Consider the following 20810-nt stretch of genomic DNA (forward strand, 5'->3'; position numbering starts at 1 on the left):
AGCGTTGAGAACGAAGGTTATACATAGTCGGTGGGCTTAACTGTCGGTCCCCAAGTCGGCAAGCTGTAGAGATGGTATAGATACAAAGCGTAGACTTCCGTTCGTCAAAAATGATGTGACGACCGACTTAGCGGATAAGGCTCGAAGTCGGCGGCACAATAGATCGTCCTTCAAAACAACGCACAGGCCCGGAATAAAAGCCAGTAAATCTGGGTCCATAGCAAAAACGCTACTCCTCTATGACCATCGCCTGTGTTTAAGTATTCTAAGTCTTGAGCAATCACGTACGAGAACATGTAGGAAAATATGGGTCTATCGATAGAGAACAAAATATGCCAGTAGAAGTAGGGGTGAGATAGGACAGTGGTTGACAGAAGAGGGTGTGTCAAATGAGATACAAAGTGACTGCGACAAGTGTTGAACTTGGAGAATGATCGATGGTACGGTGCTCTGGACTGCCATCAAGGATACCTAGAATCTAGGTGTCGCTGGACAGCCTCTAGTGATGCATATGCTGGGATAAGCAGGAGAAGACGCGTTTCTGAGGATATTTAGGTGCCACACGAAGTCCTTGTTCTTTAGCCCACCGCCTAACAATGTTTGGGTCTAATATTATTTCCGTGAGCGATCAATATTAGTTATCGTGACGTCAAACTTACAATCTGTAATAATACCATCCGCACCATCCTTGACGAGCTCTTCAACCCGGTCCAAGCGATTTACCTGTGATAGTGTATAAGCGCTGCCTATTGTGAACAAATAGGCAAGTGCTCACAGTCCATGGCACAACCTTCATGCCAAGCATGTGAGCTTCGCTAATTATTTCAGGACTTGTGAACTGAGAGGATGCCTCGTGGGATGAAAAGGGCATGAGGAATGATCCAGTAAAAGATAAGATATCCGATTTAATGGCGTGAGCAGCTTGTGCCATCTGTTTTGACAGTGATGGACCGGGAAACGAGTCGAGGCGTAGGCCAGCCAACCACATGGAAGTCGAGTTACCCGGCGTAGAAGCGGTCTCGCTAAATGGTGACAGTGAGCGTGCTGCGTACAATGCTTTAATTCAAAAATACTCACTCATCGATAAGGGCAGAAATCGCAATTTTATCGTCCAGATTCTTCCGGTGACGATTACATTAAAAAGTGTGAGCGAACATGAGACACGAACCTTCATGGCAACTAGAGTTCGCCAGTCAAAACTTTGATACTGGCAAGGCAGTTGGAATACTACGCATTAGCAACAGAGCCACACTCACCGTGATCGATTGGTAGTATGGGCTAGATACAAAAATCTCGTGTTGCCTCTGGACAAAATCATCTACGCTAGAAGTTTGATTTGGGTATTGAGGATTGATTTTTGACTCGATATTCCAAAGGATCTGGTGCGAAGGATCTGCGCATGCCACGAAGTTGAAGACTTCCCGTAGAGTGGGTATCCGCGCTCCAGGATATACAAGTTGGTGGGCTACGTAAATTTCTTCCATCAGCGACCGCATTGTAAGAGGGAAGCACGTACGATATTTCTTTTGGCGCTTTGATCCACAATCGAGGGTCTTTATCTGAGCCAACGTAAGATTGGTTATAAACTTTCCAACATAAGGATATGCGGGATCATCTGGGACCTATGTTCCGGTCAATCAACCATCAAAAATCAGCTACGATGCAACTCACCACTGGCGCTGTGTCAGAGCACTTTTCTGCTGCGATGCTCTCGTCGTGCCATACAACAACTTCACCATCCTGTAAGCCTCTTCAGAAGAACACATGACCCTGAGAAACGAGCGCTTGCCTGAGTGATGCCATTATCTAGTTCGAGCGTGGTGGCGCCGTGAATAAGGCCCCTGTGGCGCGAATTCGCTTAGCGTGAAGCAAGCATCGACCTCATCCACTATACCATGCAAAACTCGGTAAAGTATTTTCTACAACATCTCCTCTTCCTCCGCGATGAGCCTGATTTGCGGTCAGTACAAGCCACGATCTTGAGTGCACTGCGCACCTGTACGTCATAGTACCCATGATTGTTCAACACAGACCGGAATAGACCCTGAGATGGTGATGCATAAACCAAAGCAATCTGTGTGGTTATTATGAGAGCGTAGACAAGTAGTGTGCACATAATGAAGGGAGGCAGTTGGGTCTATTTTCCGACCTCGGTCAAGCCTATCACTCGTGTATGATATCTCTCGGATTGCTTGCCACGGCATTCCGAAGAACCCCGCCAGCAATTCAAATAGTCGGCACTTCCAGCCGCGCCGGGCACAATGGCAGTCCACACGTTCACTTCCTGGTAAGGCAACAAATGAATTCCTACTGTTCCCTGCTGCTCTTGCAGTTTTGTCGCTGGAGAAATACTCGTCATTCTGCAACTCGTAGTAACCTGCCATCGAATGCAAGCAGACGACCGTGGCATCAATGCAGCCACAAAACGATTCCAGTCGGAAACTGATTAGGTGTAAGGCGGAACATACGTGGCGAATGATAATCATAATTCAAAGTCAGTGTTTGATGCCGTAGTGGATTCTGATAATAGGAAAGGCTTTCGGATAGGAGATAACCTTGGGCGCTAATAGAAGTAGTATGTCAACATGTTGTTTATTCAAATGTACGACAGTGTTATACCTCGGTGGAATTCAGGATGAAGCGCTCGCTGGTTTGGGGGAATCTCCTTCTAGGCTGACTAGTCCAAGATTCCTCACGCTTCACAAGTCTTCTGCAACAAACATGAGCTTTTGGAATACCACAAACGCAGGCGTACTGGGTCTTTTGACAGTCGAGATATGCCTTGCTCGAGACTCTGCATGAAGTGGATGCACTAGATTTCAAGCAATTCAGGGTCGCACCGTATCTGTTCCTTGCACTCGCCTGAAAATTATGGTTGGTCAGTTACATTTCCATTATAAAGGGAGTGGGGCGAACCGGTTCGATGTGATCGTGAAAGGAACACTGATTTGTCTTGAATCAGCCACTATTAGCAGGTAATTTTACAGCCACAGGCCCACAGAACACAGCACAGTCCGTGCAGCTGTGACCTTCACCAAGAAAAGATACAGCCCGGATGAGATCGATGGATTTACCCGCAAAAGGTTCAAAATTTGCAGTATTATACCCACTACAGAGTAGCAGGAAAAAATAAATCGTATGTCAACCAATGTTGATGAAATAGAGTCTGGGCTGATGCGAAACACATCCAAGGTCCGTGTTGGCTCCGTGTTGGCTCCGGCCTGGAAGTAGCTAAAGATAGCTAGTTTCGAGCCAAACGTTCTGGTACACCGTTCAGGGCACAATTGTCAATTGGTCCCAGTGCATGGCTTGGCGAGCGGCTTGGAAGCATTCGGCGTCGATTCATTCGTGCTTGATAAATGATATCTTCTTTTCTTCAGCATGAGCCTGACTGAGACAGAGTAATGACGTGGACATTAGAACGACTCGGTACCATGATGTAGCAGGAGTTGGAGGAAATCATGATATAATTTGCGCCGAAAATGGAAGGACTCCGAACTCAAAAACGTTAAAACATGTGTGACTCACAGAGCCAAGAGGTGTGTGAATTTGCAATATACGACATACACCTGTCGCAACTTCCCAGGCCCCCCCCACCCCCCTGTCACAGTGACAGTAACGCCAATATAACCATATATGGTAAGTATTTTCGATCACTTTGATCCGGGCAAAGGTCAAGGACAAGGCAAAAACGACGGTTGATTGCAAGGGAACAGTGCGAGTACACGACAATGGGAACTACTGTAGCTTAGAACGCATGTTGTAGACTACGTACGAACGAATAGAAGCATTTTTCCAGCTACCAATGGCACGAGCGAGTATACGTTCCATGTCGGAAGCATCTTCATTCTTGCATGTAGGTGCTGCTAGAATGGGATAGATCTCGTCTTCGCCAAAGCAAGAGGCACCGATCACTGTAAGTTCCTTCCCGAGGTGAAGTTCGCCGGCGTGAATCTTTTGTGCAATGTGCACGGCGGACTCGTACGTGCGGAGGACAGGTTCGACGGTATGGGAATGCTTCCAGCAAAGTCCCCCCACCTTGTTATACTTACTAAAGTGAACTGCCATCTCCTCCAGGGCAATTTCGTCAATCATCAGACTGACACCCCGCAATGAATCGAGTGACGTGTGCGCGCGTGTGGTAAGGACGACATTCCGAATATTCTGGTCAAACTGCTCGTCTCGTATAGGACCGATGGTTGGCACAATTGAGGTGAAGGTCGATTTGGAGCGGAGGGTACGGAGAGATGGGACGCCGAGTATTTGATTCATCGCGAACAGCAGCTGGCGCCCGCCAAGCCTGAAAATGAGGGTTGCTATGTCGAGGTCATTAGCATCGTAACCTCGAGGGGAGTATGCACCCTCAAGCGCGTCCTCGAGCTTGTTTACGATCTCCCGCACGCTAGAACCATGACGAAGAGCGACGTCGATGATTTGGTGGATGCGTGGTATATCTTTTTCAGATATCGCCATGAGGAGGCGACTGTAGTCGTCCAGTTGGGTGAGGGAGCGCAAATACCTGCGAGAATGATTGAGTTCCTATTCACCGTCAGTTTAAATACTTGTTAGAAGCTATGTACACATACCTGCAATTTTAACATCTTGATTTGTTCGGCATACGTCTTCGCGATATCTTGCAAGTGCCCAAGGCCGAGATACTTGTAATTTGTGTGGTGTTTGGGATCCCGGGCGATTTCGGAAAGGTGCAGAATGTGTCTGTGCACGTCAGTACACTCGTCGCATGCTGAGCCCTGGAAACGTGTATGGGTGCAATACTTTGAACGAGCACGCGGAGCGCTCGGCTGCGTGATGTCGATGGTATAAGGTAAAGCGTCTGGTCCGCTGTGATACCGACCCCAGGGGAAAAGCATTAGGAAAGGTCGTAGGTCGTCCGGCCAGACAACCGCGATTCCAGGACAGTTGTCGGAGGGAGGGGAGGGAGAAGGACAGCTTAAAAACGATCGAGTAGCAGTAAGTATGATGTAAATGGATCAGAGCCGAAATGAAATCAAAGATGTACCTGTGATCGGATGAAACGAGGGACTGGGAAGGCAAGAATGCGGTGATAAGGGTATGAGAACGCGATAACGATCGAACGTCATCAGTACGAGACTGTTCGTTCCGTCGTTTGGTTGCAGCCTGCACACATCGCTTACTGCCTCGATGGCTGGCCAAGGAACTGAATTGGCCTTCGTTCCAGAGTATAAGGCCTGAGGGTATGCTTGTCTGGCACAATTGCTTGCAGTCAGGACAACGAAGGGTCCATCTCGGACCGGTGCCGTCAGCCTCGAGGCCACCTGCCCTGTATACATCATACAGCGCCTCGGCTGTATTTAATTTGAGCGCTGTGTTGATGTCGAAGTCAGCGGGTAGGTCGATTGATGGTATATGCGGGGGTTCCGACTCTTGGGAATCACACTGATCAGACTCCCAGCGATCGGATAGTGTATCGGGCGAGGTATAAGATGCTGAATTATAGCCTTCTGAGTCTTCAGGCTGTAGTTGTACCTGGAAATCTAGAGTAGGACTGCGAGAATGTCCGGATGAATTAGAAATAGAACTTTGAGACGTGCGATCTGATCCGTGTTGCGAAGTTTCATATGAGTCGTTATTGATGCTGGGTGCTGAAGTGTCATAAACTAATGGGAACCGGCCTGCATGCGATGGATGAGTGTTAGAATACATAATGAATACAAGCGTGTATTTGCAAATGAAAGTTGGTGATGGGCCGACGGAGCAGAGAGGTCATAAGAGTTGTAATAAGACACACATCATTGATATCGGACGCGACTTAATATCAAAGTCACATGTTTTTGCACATGACATCAAAAAAACACTCGTTTGGTGGGCAGCGTGCTTCCACGCCCATATTTTATTTAAAGGACTATCTAGATGTGTTCTACAGTAGTTAAAACCCCCCCCTTCCAGTCTTCGGCGAACGATTCTATTAACTTCTTACGCCGCTATCGAGGAACTCAGATCAGTCTGTGGGTAACTTCAGGTGGCTGTATATTAAGGTTTAAAAGCTTATATAATGGTACGCTACATATCCGGAATTCTTATTTCGCACACCTCTTGCACAGAGCACGTCACAATTCGACGAAAAAGCCTGTGCTAGTACTTATGTAAATATTGAATGGTACCACTAGTGGTACTGCGAGAAACAAAGATGATGATCAACCTGATATCCATTTCGCTTGGTAACATTTGAGGCTATCTTCCAGGAGTTCGAACCTTCGGATACCGTCTCAGTCGGGCAGTTTTTGCCTTGGCCATAGGGACCGGAAGAATCCGACGGAGTCTGGTTAATGATTATTGGGCGTCACTGTGCCAGATTTGGCAGATTTTCTGATGCCGCCTAGACTATTGGTACTCCCGATTGCGTCGGCAGAAGCGCTCCCAGTGTTCGACCCTTCACTTGGTTTTTGGAGTCAGTAGACCGACGACAATCTGTTTGATGGTTGCACTACGCTATTGCAACTATAAAATTTACAGTCATGTCTTTATCACTTTCTTTTCCTTGATATAATTACTGCAATTTGTCAGTGGAACAGGGCCGGACTCTCGCATTTTCATCAAGGTTGTACATATTGACGTTGTATTGACGCGTTGTATCCGGACCCTTACCAGATTTAGGCCGGCCAACAAGCAGTGTTTTCCTTCATCTCCCCAACTCCAACGGTGATGATCATTATGCCAGTGGAGAATACTCCTCTCCTCTCTACGCCAACTCCTGGCGTAGGAGAGATTGTGGACCTGTCAAACGAAGTGGACGGTCCTAACGCCTGGGAGATGTTCCGGGAGGAATTTGTTATTTTGATCAAATACAGTTTCCCCGTTTTTATGTTCGTCCAGATCACAACCTCCCACGTAACTTCTACTAATCTTCTACTGATCATGCAGCACTCATTTGTTGGAGTATAGCTTAATTGTGGCTTCTGTAGTGTCTATCGGGCATGTCTCCACGATAGCACTTGCTGCTGCAACATTAGGTTCCATGACTGCTAGTGTGTCAGGCTACTCAATCATGCAAGGTTTTTCATCTGCTCTCGACACACTTCTCCCTGCGGCATGGACATCTAGTCAGCCGAAAATGGTTGGTTTATGGAGCCAACGCCTGTGTAAGTAAGGCCTTTTTCTGTGTGCTCCTATGTCTCACCTGTTTTGTAGTTGTTGTGACAACTGCAACCATTATAGTATGTGTCACCTTCTCTGCAATTCTCTTATTGACGTCATTCCAGCCAATTCTTATGATTTGGTTCAATGCTGAATCAATTTTACTCCTGCTTAGGCAGGATCCTAAAGTTGCGCATCTAGCTGGCGTGTACTTAAAATGGGCATCTTTGGGGCTCCCAGCATATACTTTCAACTGTATTTCGCGGTGCGACAGTTCCCATCATTGGCATATTCATCGCTGACGTTCTGACGAATTGGAAGGCGCTATTTTCAATCACAAGGTAACGAATGACATTACTGGAAGGGATTCATACTGATAAATGGTGGCTTCGTCAAGGACTCTTCGTTGTGCCAACTAGGATCATCCTAGCAGTATCGCCCATCAATGCCCTTTTAAACTACGTTCTTGGTCATTAATCTCAATTTGCGTTATTCTTAATTCGAAGCTCACAAGTTGTCACTAGTGTGGGGCCCTGAACCCATCAGGATCGGTTTCATCGGAGCACCAATTGCCACTGCTATTTCCTTCAACCTTATTTCGATATTATCAGTAATCTATGGCATTTTTTATGTCGAGAAGACTGCCTGGCATCCTATCTCAAGGCGGAGCTTCACCGGTTTAGGCCTTTTGGTACAACTGGGACTCGCTGGCGTTGGCCAGACCGCATCTGAATGGTGGTCATGGGAGCTCATTGGCTGTGCGTATATAGTTCGCAACCTATGGATATCAGCACGCTGAATTGCGTTTTCACAGTGGCCGCCAGTTTGTATGTTACCAATCACATAAGTAACCAACCTTGCTAATATTCGTTCATAGGCTCGGGCCTGCCACCCTAGCTGCCCAATCAGTTCTGCTCATCTCATCATCTTGGACATACCAAGCTCCTTTTGCCTTGGCCGTAGCAACGTCTGTGCGGTATGATACATCCAAGCTAAACAATCCATCAACTGAATTTTATATAGCATCGGGAATCTTCTAGGCGAAAAACGAGCGAGGCACGCAGGTGTCTCCGCAAACACTGCAGTTGTTCTTGCAGTTGTCATTGCGGTAGTGTGGAGGTACAGATTGCGTTCATGTCAGTCAAGCAGTGCTGACATACAGACTTTTCAGCACTCTGTTTATGTCGTTCAGGAAATCATGGGCATACATCTTCAATAGTGACCCCGGTAGGACAATCCGTGTCGTATGCTTTCCGATACTCAGTTTGTCTCAGAGGTCGTGACTCTGGTGGCATCCATTCTGCCAATTGTTGCTGTATTCCAAGTGTTCGATGGGACCAACGCTGTTGCCGGTGGTATTTTGCGAGCGCGAGGTAAACAAGTAAGTGCTAGATTGTTTTGTCGCACTCTTTGATTTCATGTCCTTGTAGTCCATAGGCGCACTTCTCAATCTCAGGTAAGGTTTGCTCACGCCAACCACAATTCCCTCGATGACACCATATGTACAGTGCTTACTACGTCATCGGCATCCCGTTTGGAATTTGGTTGGCTTTTAAGAGGGACATGGGACTTGTAGGTCTGTGGGTGGGACTCACACTTGCCCTCGTTTATTGCTCGGTCTGGGGCACCTATCTGGGTATCACAGCTGACTGGCAGAAAGAGGTGGAGAAAGTTTTGGATAGGCTGGCTATAGAGAGCAAGAACACACACCGGGTCGAGGAAGATGAAGAATCACGCTTCTGATAACTATGTATGTTATTGGCATCCCATCGGTATTTTGTTGGCTTTTAAGAATGCCTGATGTTCGGACGTTCGCGCGCTCAGCGCTTATGCTTACTGAACGGTCGTGTGACAAAGTTGTGTTTCCTGGGCGCCAAGTGCATCCAGGTGCATCCAGACTCGAACTCCTTGCCAGTCGGCTTCATGCACAGTCCTAGAAGCGGCAATGGAGTGCGAGGAAGGCCTGGCGGTGCTCAGCCGTATTCGGCACTCCCTCAAACACGGATTTTTGACCTGATGGTAAGCAACGACGTAATATGATCACCCTGCGGTGATAGCCTATCGGCGGCTTCACCAACAATACAACCATTACATATTTGTGCTACACATATATATACACGTTCAGTGATGTGCAGGGCTTGGTATGTACAGCGTCAGAAGTCCACCGCATTGTCCATAGTCCTGGCGACCAATGATTAGGGGAGGGGAGGATAAGAGCTAGGAAGGACATAATCATTATTATCTACTTCCCCACTCCTCAGGGATTTTGTCGAACGATACTCCGGTAACGCTTCACTCGGTTCTAGCGAACCATCTTCCTCCATAACAACTTGCTCGATCCAGTTTTGTATACTGGAACGGCAATAGTGACCTGATGTGCGGGCGCGAGATGGATATGGGTATAGTTTTTCTCGTACGTTGGCCTGTTGGTGCTGGGTAATCCGGATGGATGCAAAGACGTCATCATCGTTGGGCAAGTGGCATGATACGGGATCTGTGACGAAGGACGGGCATCTGTTTCCAGGATGCTCCACGAGGCATGCGTCGGAATATTGAGGAGACAGTGGGACCCCGCTGCTTGGACGAGTGGCATCGCCCATGCTCTGGAACTTGATCCAGGCCGCTGGGTTAATCTGCGATGTTGCTACAGTTGACGGGAGGGTGAAAGGTGTTACGGACTGTTGTCTTTTCCTGCGATACCATACCACAATAAAAAATAGGAGGACAAGAAGCGCAATCGCTCCGATAACTCCTCCTACGATGGCAGGCGTGTGTGGTGATCGAGGGTCTGAATTAGTGGCAGGCACTGATGTTGGTTGAGCCAATGGGCTCGAAACTATAACAGTCCCGTTCGATGAAATTGTGGGAGATGCCAGATCAGGCTGAAGCGATGTGGTTGTCACGGTTGTTGTGGGTGTGCCAGAAGTTGGGGCGACTATCGGGTTATCACCAGGAGATGATAATATTGTGTATACTGTGTACGAGCTTGGAGTAGCAGAGAGCTGCTGGGGAGACGACTGAAGAGGGGTCGTCGTGGACAATCGAAAACTGGTAGATGACGTAGTAGGGGTATAAGATGGAGAGGTAGAAGATGGAGAGGTAGATAATGTAGTGGTGTCAGAATTGGAGGTTATAGAGTCTATTGTCCCATAAATAACAAAGCTTGTGGAAAATATCACAGTCTGTCGGGCAACGTGAACCTCCTTAACCTGTCGCGGCAATCCAACTGCAAAATTCCCAGCTTCAAAAGATGATATCGCTAAACAAGCGGGCTCCTCGGAAAGATGGTTTTCAGATAAAGTGCATATGCGGTCGATCTCGGGCTCTTCAGGTGGCTTGAGACCTTGATTGGCTAATGGAAAACATACACTCAAGAAGACATCTCAAGAAGACATTTGGTACTTACGCCCATCTACGCTGATATTCCGTGGTAGATCCAACGAATCAGGATCATCCTCGTGTTTAGGAATTACAGTCTTTATCGAAGAGTGCTGAGACTCATCACGGTTGAACACGTGGCGGGAAAGGTGTGACAAATGATTGTGAAATGAGGGTTTGAAGCGAGTGTGAGGGGGAGCCATGATTCTCCCGTTGTCCAAGAAACCCAGTGGGATGTTGGAAAACCATGCCAGTGAGACCAATCTTCTTGTACTGCTGTGATAAGATTGGACAGCTTTTGCACCGTAAGTGTGACCACGACGACAACGCATTTCGGCAGTGCCGTGACAGTGATTGATAGTCGGTCGTGGGACAATGAGCGAGGACGACGACCACCAGCGATCATAATGTGGCCGGAGACGATAGTATTTTACGCACCATTGTTGAGAACGGTAGCTCAGCATCAACAAGTGAAGGAAGACTGGAACGGATTCTCGAATATTCGCCCACGCGCGGGATCTGGTCCAACAGCCATCATGAGAATGATGTGTTCTCTCGGAAGTTATGGACGATGGGGCCAAACACCGCAATTTGACAGATCAGTGATCCAGGATCTCGAATGTTCAATATTGATGTACCTGTTTGAGGTTGAAACTCCAAGCTTTAGATTCCTGGTCCAAAGCCTGAGTCCGGGGCCGCACTCACCCTCCACTACAAAGCTCTCTAAGTCTAACCTCTTGATGGAGAGCCACGCCGCCCCGTAAACCTAGGGGGAAGGCATCCGGGAGGAGGTGATGCGGCAGTCTGTGGCGCACATTAGTACTGCCACCACTCAGGCTGCACCGTGACAGTGTACATAAGAATAAGGTCTCACCTACCGTGGGAATATAATATCTTCAAAGTACTGCCAAGGGCATCGGTTACGGTCTGTTCCTCGTGAAGGAAGTCCCGACTGCGCCAGTCAATCAAGGTTCGCGGGACTCCTTTGGGTGAAACGAACAAGTGCTGCCACGGTGTCGGCAGTTTCGCTGGCTTCAAGCCGACGACCTGCAGTTTTGGATAAGTAGGCTGGCTATGGAGAGCAAGAACACAAACCAGATCGAGGAAGATGGAGAATCACGCTTCTGATAACTATGTACGTTATTGGCATTTGTTGGACCATCAGGCACATCGGTAAGAAGAAGATTTGATGTTTGGACGTTCACGCGCAAAGTTGGAAAACCATGTCAGTGAGACCGACCTTCTTGTACTGCTGACCTTGAGTGTGACCACGACGACGACACGTTCCAGTAGTGCTAAAGTGATGATTTCGAGTCGGTCATGGGACAATGAGTCAAGACAACAACGGCCAGCGATCATAACGTGGCCGGAGACGATAATCAATAATAATAATTTTATGTACCCTTGTCAAAAATGGTAGTTCAATATCAACAAGTGAAGGAAGTCTGGAACATACATGGGGAAACCGTGACACTGCTACTTGACAGATCAATGATCCAAGTCCTCGAACGTTCAAAATTGATGTACTTTTTGAAGTTGAAACTTGAAACTTCAAGCTTAGATTCCTGGTCCAATGCCTGAGTCTGCAGTGGAGGTTGGCAGTTTTTGTGCATGTTAAGGCTCGTCAGGGAATATACCAGGAGGCTGTGGTGAGCGCTTACCCTCCACTACGAGGCTCTCTACATGTAACCTCATGATGGAGAGCCACGCAGCCCCAGAAAAATATGGGAACGCATCTGGGAGGAGGGGGTCTCTCAGACCAATGGGTGATGTGATGGCAGGTATGATTAACCGGTCTAGGGTGCACATAGTACTGCACAGTGTACATGTCTAAGAATAGGGTCTCGCACACCGTGGGAACACCTTCCAAGGTTAAGGTGGGCAGTGAGACATTCAACGTTCAACGTTGCAGCGCTCAAACTTGGTCTGTGATTACTTATTCGAGGTCCAGTGTTTCCTGTGTGGGCGCTATCACGCTGCGACGTGCATCCAGACTCAAATTCTTTGCCACTTGGTTTGATGGGCACTACTATAAGCGCCGTTGGAGTGCGAGGGAGTGCTCCCTGAGCTTGGGTACGGATCCTCAGCGGACGTGACATGATCGCCTTGCAGCGACGGGATCGGCAGCCTCGTTAACGATACGACCGACCATTACATATACATTAGAATGATATGAAGGTGGCGCGTGAAGCGTCAAAAGTACACCATGATCCGGGCGACTAGTGATTAGGGGAGGGGAGGATAAGAGCTAGGCAGGACAAAATGAATGTTATGTTTTCCCTTCTCCCTCCTCAGAGATTTCGTTGAACGATACTCCGGCAACACTTCGCTCGGTTCTCGTGAAGCATCCTCCGTGACAACTTGCTCAACCCAGTTTTCTACACTAGAACGGCAATAGTGATCTGAGGTGACGGTGCGAGATGGACATGGGTATAGTTTTTCTAGTCCATTGGCCTGTTGGCGCCGGGCAATCCGGGTGGATGCAAAGATGTCATCCTCGTTGGGCAAGTGAGATGACACGTGATCTGTAGCAAAGGACGGGCATCTGTTGCAAGGATACTCCACAAGGCATGTGTCAGAATGATCTATGGACAGTTGGTCACTGTTGCTTGGACGAACGTCATCGTCCATGCCCTGGGACTTGAGCCAGGCCGCCGACTCAATCTGCGCTGTTCCTGCAGTCGAGGGGAGAATGAAAGGTGTCACAGAGTGTTGTCGTCTTTTCCTGCGATACAATATCGCAATAAAAATTAGGAGACCTAGAAGTACGATCACTCCGATAGTCCCTCCTACGATGGCAGCCGTGTGTGGAGGTGATTCAGTGTTTGAATTGATATTAGGAACTGATGTTGATTGAGCCAACTGGCTCGAAACCATAACAGTCTCGCTCGGTGAAACTGTGGCAGATGCCAGGACAGTCTGAAGCGATGTGGTAGCTGTTATTGTGGGTGTGTCAGAAGTTGGGGCATTTGTTGATTCGTCACTGGGAGATGATGATGATGATGATGATGATGATGATGGGTATACAGTGTACGAGCTCGATGTAGCAGGTGACTGCTGAGGTGACTGCTGAGGAGACGTCTGAGGAGTGGTCGTCGTGGGCAGGGGACAGCCTAGAACTAACGCCAGGACCACATTGCATTGAGAGCTACTGTTGGCAGATGACGTAGTAGAGGAAGATGTAGGGGAAGAAGATGTAGGGGTAGGAGATGTAGAGGTAGTGATGGGAGCTTCGTAGCTCATATAGGTTATTGTCTCATAAATAACAGTGTTGGTGAAAGCCACAGCCTGTCGGGCAACGTGAGATTCCTTAACATGTCGTTGTGATCCAACCGCAAAATTCCCAGCTTCAAAAGGTGATATCGTTGAACACGCCGGCTCGTTGGAGAAACTGTTGCCAGATGAAGTGCAGCCCATGCGGTCGATCTTGGGCTCTTTGGCAGGCGAATTGAAGCCTCGGTTGACTAATGGAAAAAAATGTACTCAAGAAGACATCCCAAGAAAATATATTTGGTACTTACGCCCATCCACGCTGATGTTCTGTGGTCGATCGATCGAATCAGGACCATCCTCGTGTACAGAAATTGAAATCTCTATTGAAGAGTGCTGAGGCTCAACACGGTTGAACACATGGCGAAAAAGGTGTGACAAACGATTGTGAAATGAGGGTTTGAAGCGAGTGTGAGGGGGAGCCATTATTCTCCCTTTGGCCAAGAAACCCAGTGGGGTGTTGGAAAACCATGCCAGCGAGGCCAACCTTCTTGTACTGCTGTGGCAAGATTGGACAGCTTTCGCACCGTGAGTGTGACCACAACGACGACGACGACGACGACGACACGTTCCGACAGTGAGAACGTTCACTGATGGTCGTGGAACAATGAGCTAAGGCGACGACGACGAGCGATCCATAACGTGGCCGGAGACGACAGTCACTAATTTTACGCATTATTGCCAAGAATGGTAGTTCAGCATTAATGAGCACTAGTTCTGAGGAAATCTGGATCATTCGCCCACGCGCGGGTTCTGGTTTAACAGCCATCATGAAAACGATGTGTTCTCTCAAAACTCATGGAAGATCGGGCCAAACACTGCAACTTGACAGATCAGCGATCCAAGTCCACGACTGTTCAATGTACCTGTTCAAGCTGGGAATATAAAGTTCGACCTTCCTGGTCCAAAGGCCTGACCACCGCCTCTGAGGTCAAATTCCGCTGAGCGGCCTTCCGAAATTTGGATGAATTTTTTTAGAGGCAGAGCATCCAATGCAGTTCGTCCAAGTTCGTACTAGGTCATGCATCATGAGGCGTTACTACTCGGTTTTATGGAAAGCCAGACAGCCGCGCTCCTTTAGTCAGCGTCACGCGTCCACAAGAGGTAAGAGGACTTCGTACACCTTTGAGTCATCAAGTGAATCGGCCAGTTCGGTTTTCTGCTACAAATACTACATATCAAAACTTTGAATTCACGTCGTTCAAGAAACGAACGCAAGGGTCTAGAACAGAAATAGAGAGCAGAAGGTATGTGTGAGCACTAGAAACTGCAGAGAATTCTGTCCATCCCAGGTCCCCAGCCTCTGCCAGCCCTCAGGTCGGCCTCTTGAAATCTGCTCCAAGCGGCCTCTCAAGACTCACGCAAGGCTTGCCCTCGCATCGTGCAAGGGCTGACATCTCTCGGACCTCTCACACCTGCTGATCCCCTAGTGATTCTGCTCATCCGCGTATTTTAAAATGATATTAGAACCACCTGTCGTATGTGATAATCATTACGCGTCGCGTCTCTCCCCTTTTCTCAATTACACATTCCACGTTTGCGTTATGCGCGACTCCAAAGCATGACCCCACCCGCACTTGGTATACCGCTTTGTAGATATGGTCTCACTTATTGCAGTTCAACATTGCAAACCAGATCCAGGATCCGGAGGGGACCACAAGAACAAGCCATCCCGTCCGATTCCTGCTGGTCGCATTTTTATGGATGGCGCAGCTGATATGCCCTGGGTCACGGTGATGATCCCAGGAATCAACTTCCCCGCCCGCGACTCGCACCATGGTATTGGCGCATGAGCAACACACGCAGAATTGTCATGGCACAATCCACCCCTCGAGTTTGGTTGAGTGAGTTGGCACGCAACTGCTCAGCGTGCAGATCACTAACTGCTCCCAGTTACCGGTTGTTCCTCTGGGTTCGGCAGGGCGATGGTGGAAGAGGTCCTGCATAACGGCGAGATTGCGGTCGCAATTCTGCGCAAGCCTTCCGTCCTTGATGACCTCGTCGCCAAATACCCGCACACCCAGCTCCTAGTACTTCCAATGGACGTGACGAACGAGGCGCAGGTCAAATCTGCCTTCGTGAAGGCCAAGGACGCCTTTGGGCACATCGATGTCGTGTATAACAATGCGGGGCAGGCGTTCTATCAAGAGCTGGAGGGGACACCGATGGTGGACCGTGCCAAGGTGCTAATGGATGTCAATTTCTGGGGCGCGGTAACGGTAAGCTTCGAGGCGATGAGATTCTTTAGAGAAGTGAACCCGAAAGGCGCTGGGGGCATACTCGTGCAAGTATCGAGCGCGGCAGCAACCACAGGGGCCCCAATGATCGGATTCTATAGCTCTACGTGAGTATGTTGGTGCTGTTTGATAAAGCGTTAGCTGAAGTATTTGGTGTTCGTAGGAAAGCAGGTAACGTTGCATCTATGGCACAGTGCCAGTGTGTGACTTTGACTCACCACTATTTAGCCTTGGATTCGTTCACCGAAGTCCTGGCACAGGAAGCTTCCCGCTTGGAATATTCGGGTGAGTAACTGGACAGTGATAGCAGCCGCAGAGCGTTGAGTACTGAGTGGTTATACAGTTTATGAATGTCCACCCAGGTTGGACGCGCACGCCCATTATATCAAGTGAAATGCTCGAGCCTTCAGCACTGTATGCATCGGAACTGACAGCCGTGACGACGAAGTTTCGTGCTGGGTTTGATGCATTGATAAATACTGATCTGCTGAATTCTGTCGAGGTTGTGACAAAGCGCATTTGGTCGATGACAAGGATGGACGATGAGGACCTGCACAAGGGTATGCAGGAGGGTCTAGTGCTTCATAAGATGAAGACTTTGAAAATAGTTTCCGGAGCGTGATCACGTTGTGCTGAACGACTGACTTTGAGCGCTTGAGCAACGAACTGCGGGCGAGACATTGAAATTTATGAAGACCATTCCCAAGCTGGGCATTACATATTAAGTACTAAGTCGTGATCAAAAGTAAAAGCGTTTGTAAGCCGGCATGAGAGGTCGGAGGTGATTTTATTAAATTCCTTGTATTTGTTGTAGGTAGAACCAATTGTGGCTTAGAAGCATCGGCTGGAGCACTTCAACTGCGGTTCGATGTGGTATGAGGAAAAGAGCGAACCTTTACTATACATATTTACTATGAGTGCATCTGGTTGACTGTTGATGTCAGGATCTTCGCCTCCTACAACAACAGCCCTGGCACCCAGTCGGATCCGGTTGGTGGGGACCACTTATGCAGAGCTTCGGGCGACGGGAATCCTGGGTTCGAATGCCAGTTTACCAGTGAGGTATCGTTGCCAGGGCATGAGGTCGTGAATCATATGTATCATTAAATGGAGGTGTACGGAGTCCACGACCTGTGACTACTATTTATGGGACGTGTCACGGCGTGTAACAGAGCGCGGCTGTTAGGCTTTCCATACGGTTTGGATCAAGAAGCCCTAAAATATGGAAGACAGGACTGCCGCGCTCACTTAGTCATGTCACAATCCCATATAAAGCAATAGGACTCCGTACACTTCGATACTTCGATCTTGAATAAATAAGTTGCTCGAGAATTGCCGCCTGCATCGACAGAAACCTTGCTTGACCCAAACATTAGTCAAACTCAAGGAGTTACACAGTAGACGCTAGTTGTATAGAAATTAAAAATATACGAATCAAAACCATAACATGTTGCCGGGCGCGCGGCGACGCCATATAAGGAGATCCGTTCTGGAACGGGTCACGTGAACGTCCGGAAATTCAAGCAAGGTAATTTACAAGTGTTCTTTCCGACGCTAGAATTACAAGGTCCATGGTAACTCGTCAAAATAAGTAACTCTCCTAAGCATATACTTCCAATCCAAATCCTGGCCACTTGCAGTAGTGGTTACAGAGGTGCTTTGCCTTAAAGTCGTCCACCACACTTGCGATGTTCCCATCACCAAAAAGATCAACTTGAATTCCTTCATTGACCGAGCTAGAGAAGCAACACCAGTTAACAAAGGTTGCCAATCATAGTAGCTGAAAATGCACACACCGGTGGGTCAAAATCTGAGGATCAGTCAGAAGCTCGGTGCTGCCTTGATAATCAGAAATGAATGCCAGACCCTCTGTCTTTTCATACTGGATGTGCTGAGTAAATGAGAGAAAGACGGCTAGATCATAGCCGTATTCATCCTCATCGAGTGAAGGTCCGTAGTCCTTGTTGTGGATGAACTTCGTGAATGTCTGATTATTAGGAGTACCAGACGTCACCCGCTCCTCAAGGAGATATACGGCTGAAAACATCCCTGCCTTAACATCTGCTGTGGGAGCTTGTTCGGAGGTGCCCTGAGTGTTTGACGAGTGGCGAGAAAATGCCAAAGCAATGCCCGCTTCCACGAAACGCACATGGGGTATTGGAAAAGATGGAGGAGTCGGTGCGGCATTGATACAGTGATTGATGTACTCGTAAGTGAAGTCAAGGAGAGATTTTGCCCAGTACAACAAGTTACATTCATTGAGGAGTTTTTCATGCTCATCTGGTAGTGCATAACGTGAAATCTTGAGGATGCTGGATCCAGTGGTGTGAGAGGGAGGTCTGTGAAATGGCCGCTTGACGACAACATCCTGCTGAGCACGCGACCCAAGGCCACTGGAGGACAGGGGAGATAGCGTGAGCCACCCTGGATGAGCTGTCTTAAAGGCACCGATCCCGATCATGCTGCGAATGGGGACATCGATAGTGAGTTGTCCGACAGATGAATTTGAGATGTTGGGTTGGAATGAACGATACTGAGGAGTCTTCAAGATATCAGCTAGTGGGCGCACAGGGATTGGATGGAATTGAATGTCCTCGTTGCGGAAGTCATAAACTAAAGTCAATACTCATTAGAATGCCTGCCTCAAGACAAAGGATAAACTCACCTTTAGGTGCACGCACAGCATCTACACTACCTCCACTTTTCAAGGCCTCTTTCAAATCATTACGGTCAGGAAGGTGGAATACACCCGGTGCTGGCTTCTTGCGAGGAGGTGACACATTACTATTTGTGGAGTCGCTCCCTCCACGAACATGAGCCCGCTTTGCTGATGGACGTGTCGGATTATGTGCTGAGCTGTCAGTAACAGCGGAATTACGTCCCATAGTAGATAAGGCATCCAGTCCTTCCAAGTCAAGACCAAAAGGGTCTTCATCCTCTTGTTGTGCGGCCCATGGGTCTTCTGAGTTGGTGCTGGAAGTTTGAGGGCCTCGTTCTTCAGTAACAGTATTGATAGATCTGTGTCGCTGGAGCTGTTCACGCAAGGTATTCTGAGAAATATACGAGTTAGCAGATTGACAATACATTGAATGAGCGGAATCTTACCTCTTCTTCAGTTTTTTCCAGCCATGCCTCATACTCACTCCACTGCGCTGCAGGCACAACAACCATTAGTGAGAATTGCTTGGTCTTGAAAGTTGTCGTCTTTGGTCCGCGTCGAGATTGCGCTAAGCACTGAGCTAAAAAGTATGGAATGGCGGGTAAATGTCCAGATAGGTCAACCCAGGTAGCATCCCGGACAATGAATTCTTCAGTGCGCCAATGAAATCCCCTTCCAAATGCAAGGATTTTCGGTAGAATAGTATCTAAAGCGATTTGTATGAGTCCAGGGGCATCCAAGCGAGCGTCGATGTCCTTCTTTCCTTCACAGATATTCTGATTTATGAGCGTCAGAAACACAGCAACCTTAAGAGATAGAAAGAAAAACAAATGTACCCCAAAGTTGATGCCACGCCCACTTTTCTTCCGTGAATTTCCCTCATATACAGCTGATATCTCTAATGTGATGGTCTCTGCAGGGGGTGGAGCATATGCCAGTTTAGCCCATCGTTCACGCTCCAGACCATACTGAGCATGGTGCACAGAATATCCTGAGGCACCGGATACCATGTTCGGCTTGGAACTAGCCTGCGATTGTTGCCATGATAGAGGCACAGCAATATCTGGGCCTGAAATGCGGCCTATGTGGGCAGTGCTACTGGAGGGCTGAGACAAGAAGGGTATAACACGGGGTGGATTGATAGTTGCTATTAAATTTCGCCATTCAGACATGTTTGATATGTAATAGAGAAATTTGACTTACACTTGCGTTGTGCCGCATTCACGGTCTGGCGTATGATATGAGGATCTGGAAGTAACTGTGATTGTGCGGCTGGATATAATTAATAGCGTCATTGATCAAAAGCTATATAGGGGTTTCAAGTGTACTTACAAGAAGGGCGGACTGAAGAGGGTCGGACCGAAGTTGAAAGCTTCTGTGAGTATCGCAAGTAACATGCTTCACAAACAAAGCGACCAGGTTGGCCAGGCACAATGGTGGCAACATAATAGCATGGAGCGCCTTTGAGTATCGTGCCACGGCAAGCAGGTTGACCGCAGACACGGTCCTCCTTGGCAATAGCATCTTCGGTAAACTGAGAGACGAGTTCCATGACACTGGTAGGTGCTTGTGTGATGAGTTGAAGGAATTGAAGGAATATTGTTGGAACAGTGGCCCTACAACACTTCAGAGACAGGCTTTATATAAAGACTGTCTGGAAAAACTCACCGCTCTGAAGAGTTGCATCTAGTACGTGGAGGGTCATTGATTTCCCGCAGTACTGAGTTGCATCTAAGTCGAGAGTCAGCAAATTCTTCAGTGAGTTGAATCAGTGTGCCCAACATGTGAGTCACCATGATCATGGTCAAAACGACACACAGATTCACCATGTGGTCGAAACAGCACACAGATTCAACATATTAAAGTTATCTGCCGCAGTGTATCCGAAAGTCTCCGCACCGGACTTATCATAGCGGACTTTATTCGATTGTACTGACCTTTCAAGTCTAGCCATTTGTCGCATTCAACCTCGGGCTGCAACTCTATCGGTGCAGTCGCATTCAACCTGGTGTTCATTTAGCTAACTCTTATCTTGGTGTTCAAGTTGGTGTTCAGTGCGCCTATTCCACTGACTCCACTCTTATCTTGGTGTTCCTATTCTGCTGACTCTTAGTATTTTCAGTGCGCATATTCCTCTTATTGCTGTCAGC

At 48.1% G+C, this 20810-nt stretch overlaps 7 protein-coding genes across 7 annotated transcripts; 2 read left to right on the forward strand and 5 right to left on the reverse strand.

Annotated features, from left to right (window-relative positions):
- Nucleotides 1–56: 56 nt before the first annotated feature.
- On the reverse strand, nucleotides 57–2116 carry DEU56DRAFT_939772 (PLC-like phosphodiesterase; the record flags this gene model as incomplete). Its single annotated transcript, XM_041358877.1, has 11 exons — nucleotides 57–606; nucleotides 660–723; nucleotides 776–1022; nucleotides 1078–1118; nucleotides 1169–1207; nucleotides 1257–1465; nucleotides 1517–1622; nucleotides 1672–1740; nucleotides 1790–1841; nucleotides 1895–1950; nucleotides 1997–2116. 11 exons carry the CDS (start codon nucleotides 2114–2116, stop codon nucleotides 500–502), a joined length of 1110 nt encoding a protein of 369 aa, XP_041210142.1. The 3' UTR covers nucleotides 57–499.
- A 2180-nt stretch (nucleotides 2117–4296) lies between these two features.
- On the reverse strand, nucleotides 4297–4940 carry DEU56DRAFT_699584 (uncharacterized protein; the record flags this gene model as incomplete). Its single annotated transcript, XM_041347295.1, has 2 exons — nucleotides 4297–4539; nucleotides 4587–4940. Coding segments are annotated over 2 exons (597 nt in total), but the record flags the coding sequence as incomplete, so codon positions are not given.
- Nucleotides 4941–6792: 1852 nt separating this feature from the next.
- DEU56DRAFT_733756 (mate-domain-containing protein) lies at nucleotides 6793–8859 on the forward strand (the record flags this gene model as incomplete). Its single annotated transcript, XM_041348349.1, has 13 exons — nucleotides 6793–6845; nucleotides 6904–7121; nucleotides 7171–7196; nucleotides 7242–7381; nucleotides 7438–7457; nucleotides 7514–7585; nucleotides 7641–7878; nucleotides 7994–8092; nucleotides 8140–8235; nucleotides 8288–8343; nucleotides 8391–8497; nucleotides 8547–8572; nucleotides 8625–8859. 13 exons carry the CDS (start codon nucleotides 6793–6795, stop codon nucleotides 8857–8859), a joined length of 1386 nt encoding a protein of 461 aa, XP_041210144.1.
- Nucleotides 8860–9350: 491 nt separating this feature from the next.
- On the reverse strand, nucleotides 9351–11365 carry DEU56DRAFT_793881 (uncharacterized protein; the record flags this gene model as incomplete). Its single annotated transcript, XM_041352784.1, has 3 exons — nucleotides 11200–11365; nucleotides 10523–11132; nucleotides 9351–10468 (listed from the first exon to the last, which is right to left on the reverse strand). Coding segments are annotated over exons 2-3 (1554 nt in total), but the record flags the coding sequence as incomplete, so codon positions are not given.
- Nucleotides 11366–12519: 1154 nt separating this feature from the next.
- On the reverse strand, nucleotides 12520–14387 carry DEU56DRAFT_261013 (uncharacterized protein). Its single transcript, XM_041345342.1, has 2 exons — nucleotides 14016–14387; nucleotides 12520–13958 (listed from the first exon to the last, which is right to left on the reverse strand). The coding sequence occupies exons 1-2, from the start codon at nucleotides 14188–14190 to the stop codon at nucleotides 12721–12723; spliced, it is 1413 nt and encodes a 470-aa protein (XP_041210146.1). The 5' UTR covers nucleotides 14191–14387; the 3' UTR covers nucleotides 12520–12720.
- A 752-nt stretch (nucleotides 14388–15139) lies between these two features.
- DEU56DRAFT_939782 (NAD(P)-binding protein) lies at nucleotides 15140–16623 on the forward strand (the record flags this gene model as incomplete). Its single annotated transcript, XM_041358878.1, has 5 exons — nucleotides 15140–15608; nucleotides 15658–16108; nucleotides 16165–16172; nucleotides 16230–16286; nucleotides 16364–16623. The coding sequence occupies exons 1-5, from the start codon at nucleotides 15554–15556 to the stop codon at nucleotides 16621–16623; spliced, it is 831 nt and encodes a 276-aa protein (XP_041210147.1). The 5' UTR covers nucleotides 15140–15553.
- Nucleotides 16624–17601: 978 nt separating this feature from the next.
- On the reverse strand, nucleotides 17602–20676 carry DEU56DRAFT_754728 (uncharacterized protein; the record flags this gene model as incomplete). The annotated part of the gene is made up of 9 exons (XM_041349843.1): nucleotides 17602–17737; nucleotides 17798–18614; nucleotides 18667–19051; nucleotides 19107–19436; nucleotides 19497–19807; nucleotides 19864–19932; nucleotides 19993–20276; nucleotides 20329–20380; nucleotides 20598–20676. The coding sequence occupies 9 exons, from the start codon at nucleotides 20674–20676 to the stop codon at nucleotides 17602–17604; spliced, it is 2463 nt and encodes an 820-aa protein (XP_041210148.1).
- Between the last annotated feature and the right edge of the window lie 134 nt (nucleotides 20677–20810).

The sequence above is a fragment of the Suillus clintonianus genome (assembly GCF_016758775.1).
Source record: "Suillus clintonianus strain FC179 chromosome Unknown DEU56scaffold_23, whole genome shotgun sequence".
Taxonomy (NCBI): domain Eukaryota; kingdom Fungi; phylum Basidiomycota; class Agaricomycetes; order Boletales; family Suillaceae; genus Suillus; species Suillus clintonianus.

Bases quoted from the DNA above. Each gene is read 5' to 3' on its own strand.
- DEU56DRAFT_261013 (XM_041345342.1), bottom strand. From the start codon at position 14,190: ATGGCTCCCCCTCACACTCGCTTCAAACCCTCATTTCACAATCGTTTG. The intron at 13,959-14,015 runs GTAAGTACCAAA...TTTTTCCATTAG, and splicing joins GAACATCAGCGTGGATGGGC to TCAACCGAGGCTTCAATTCG.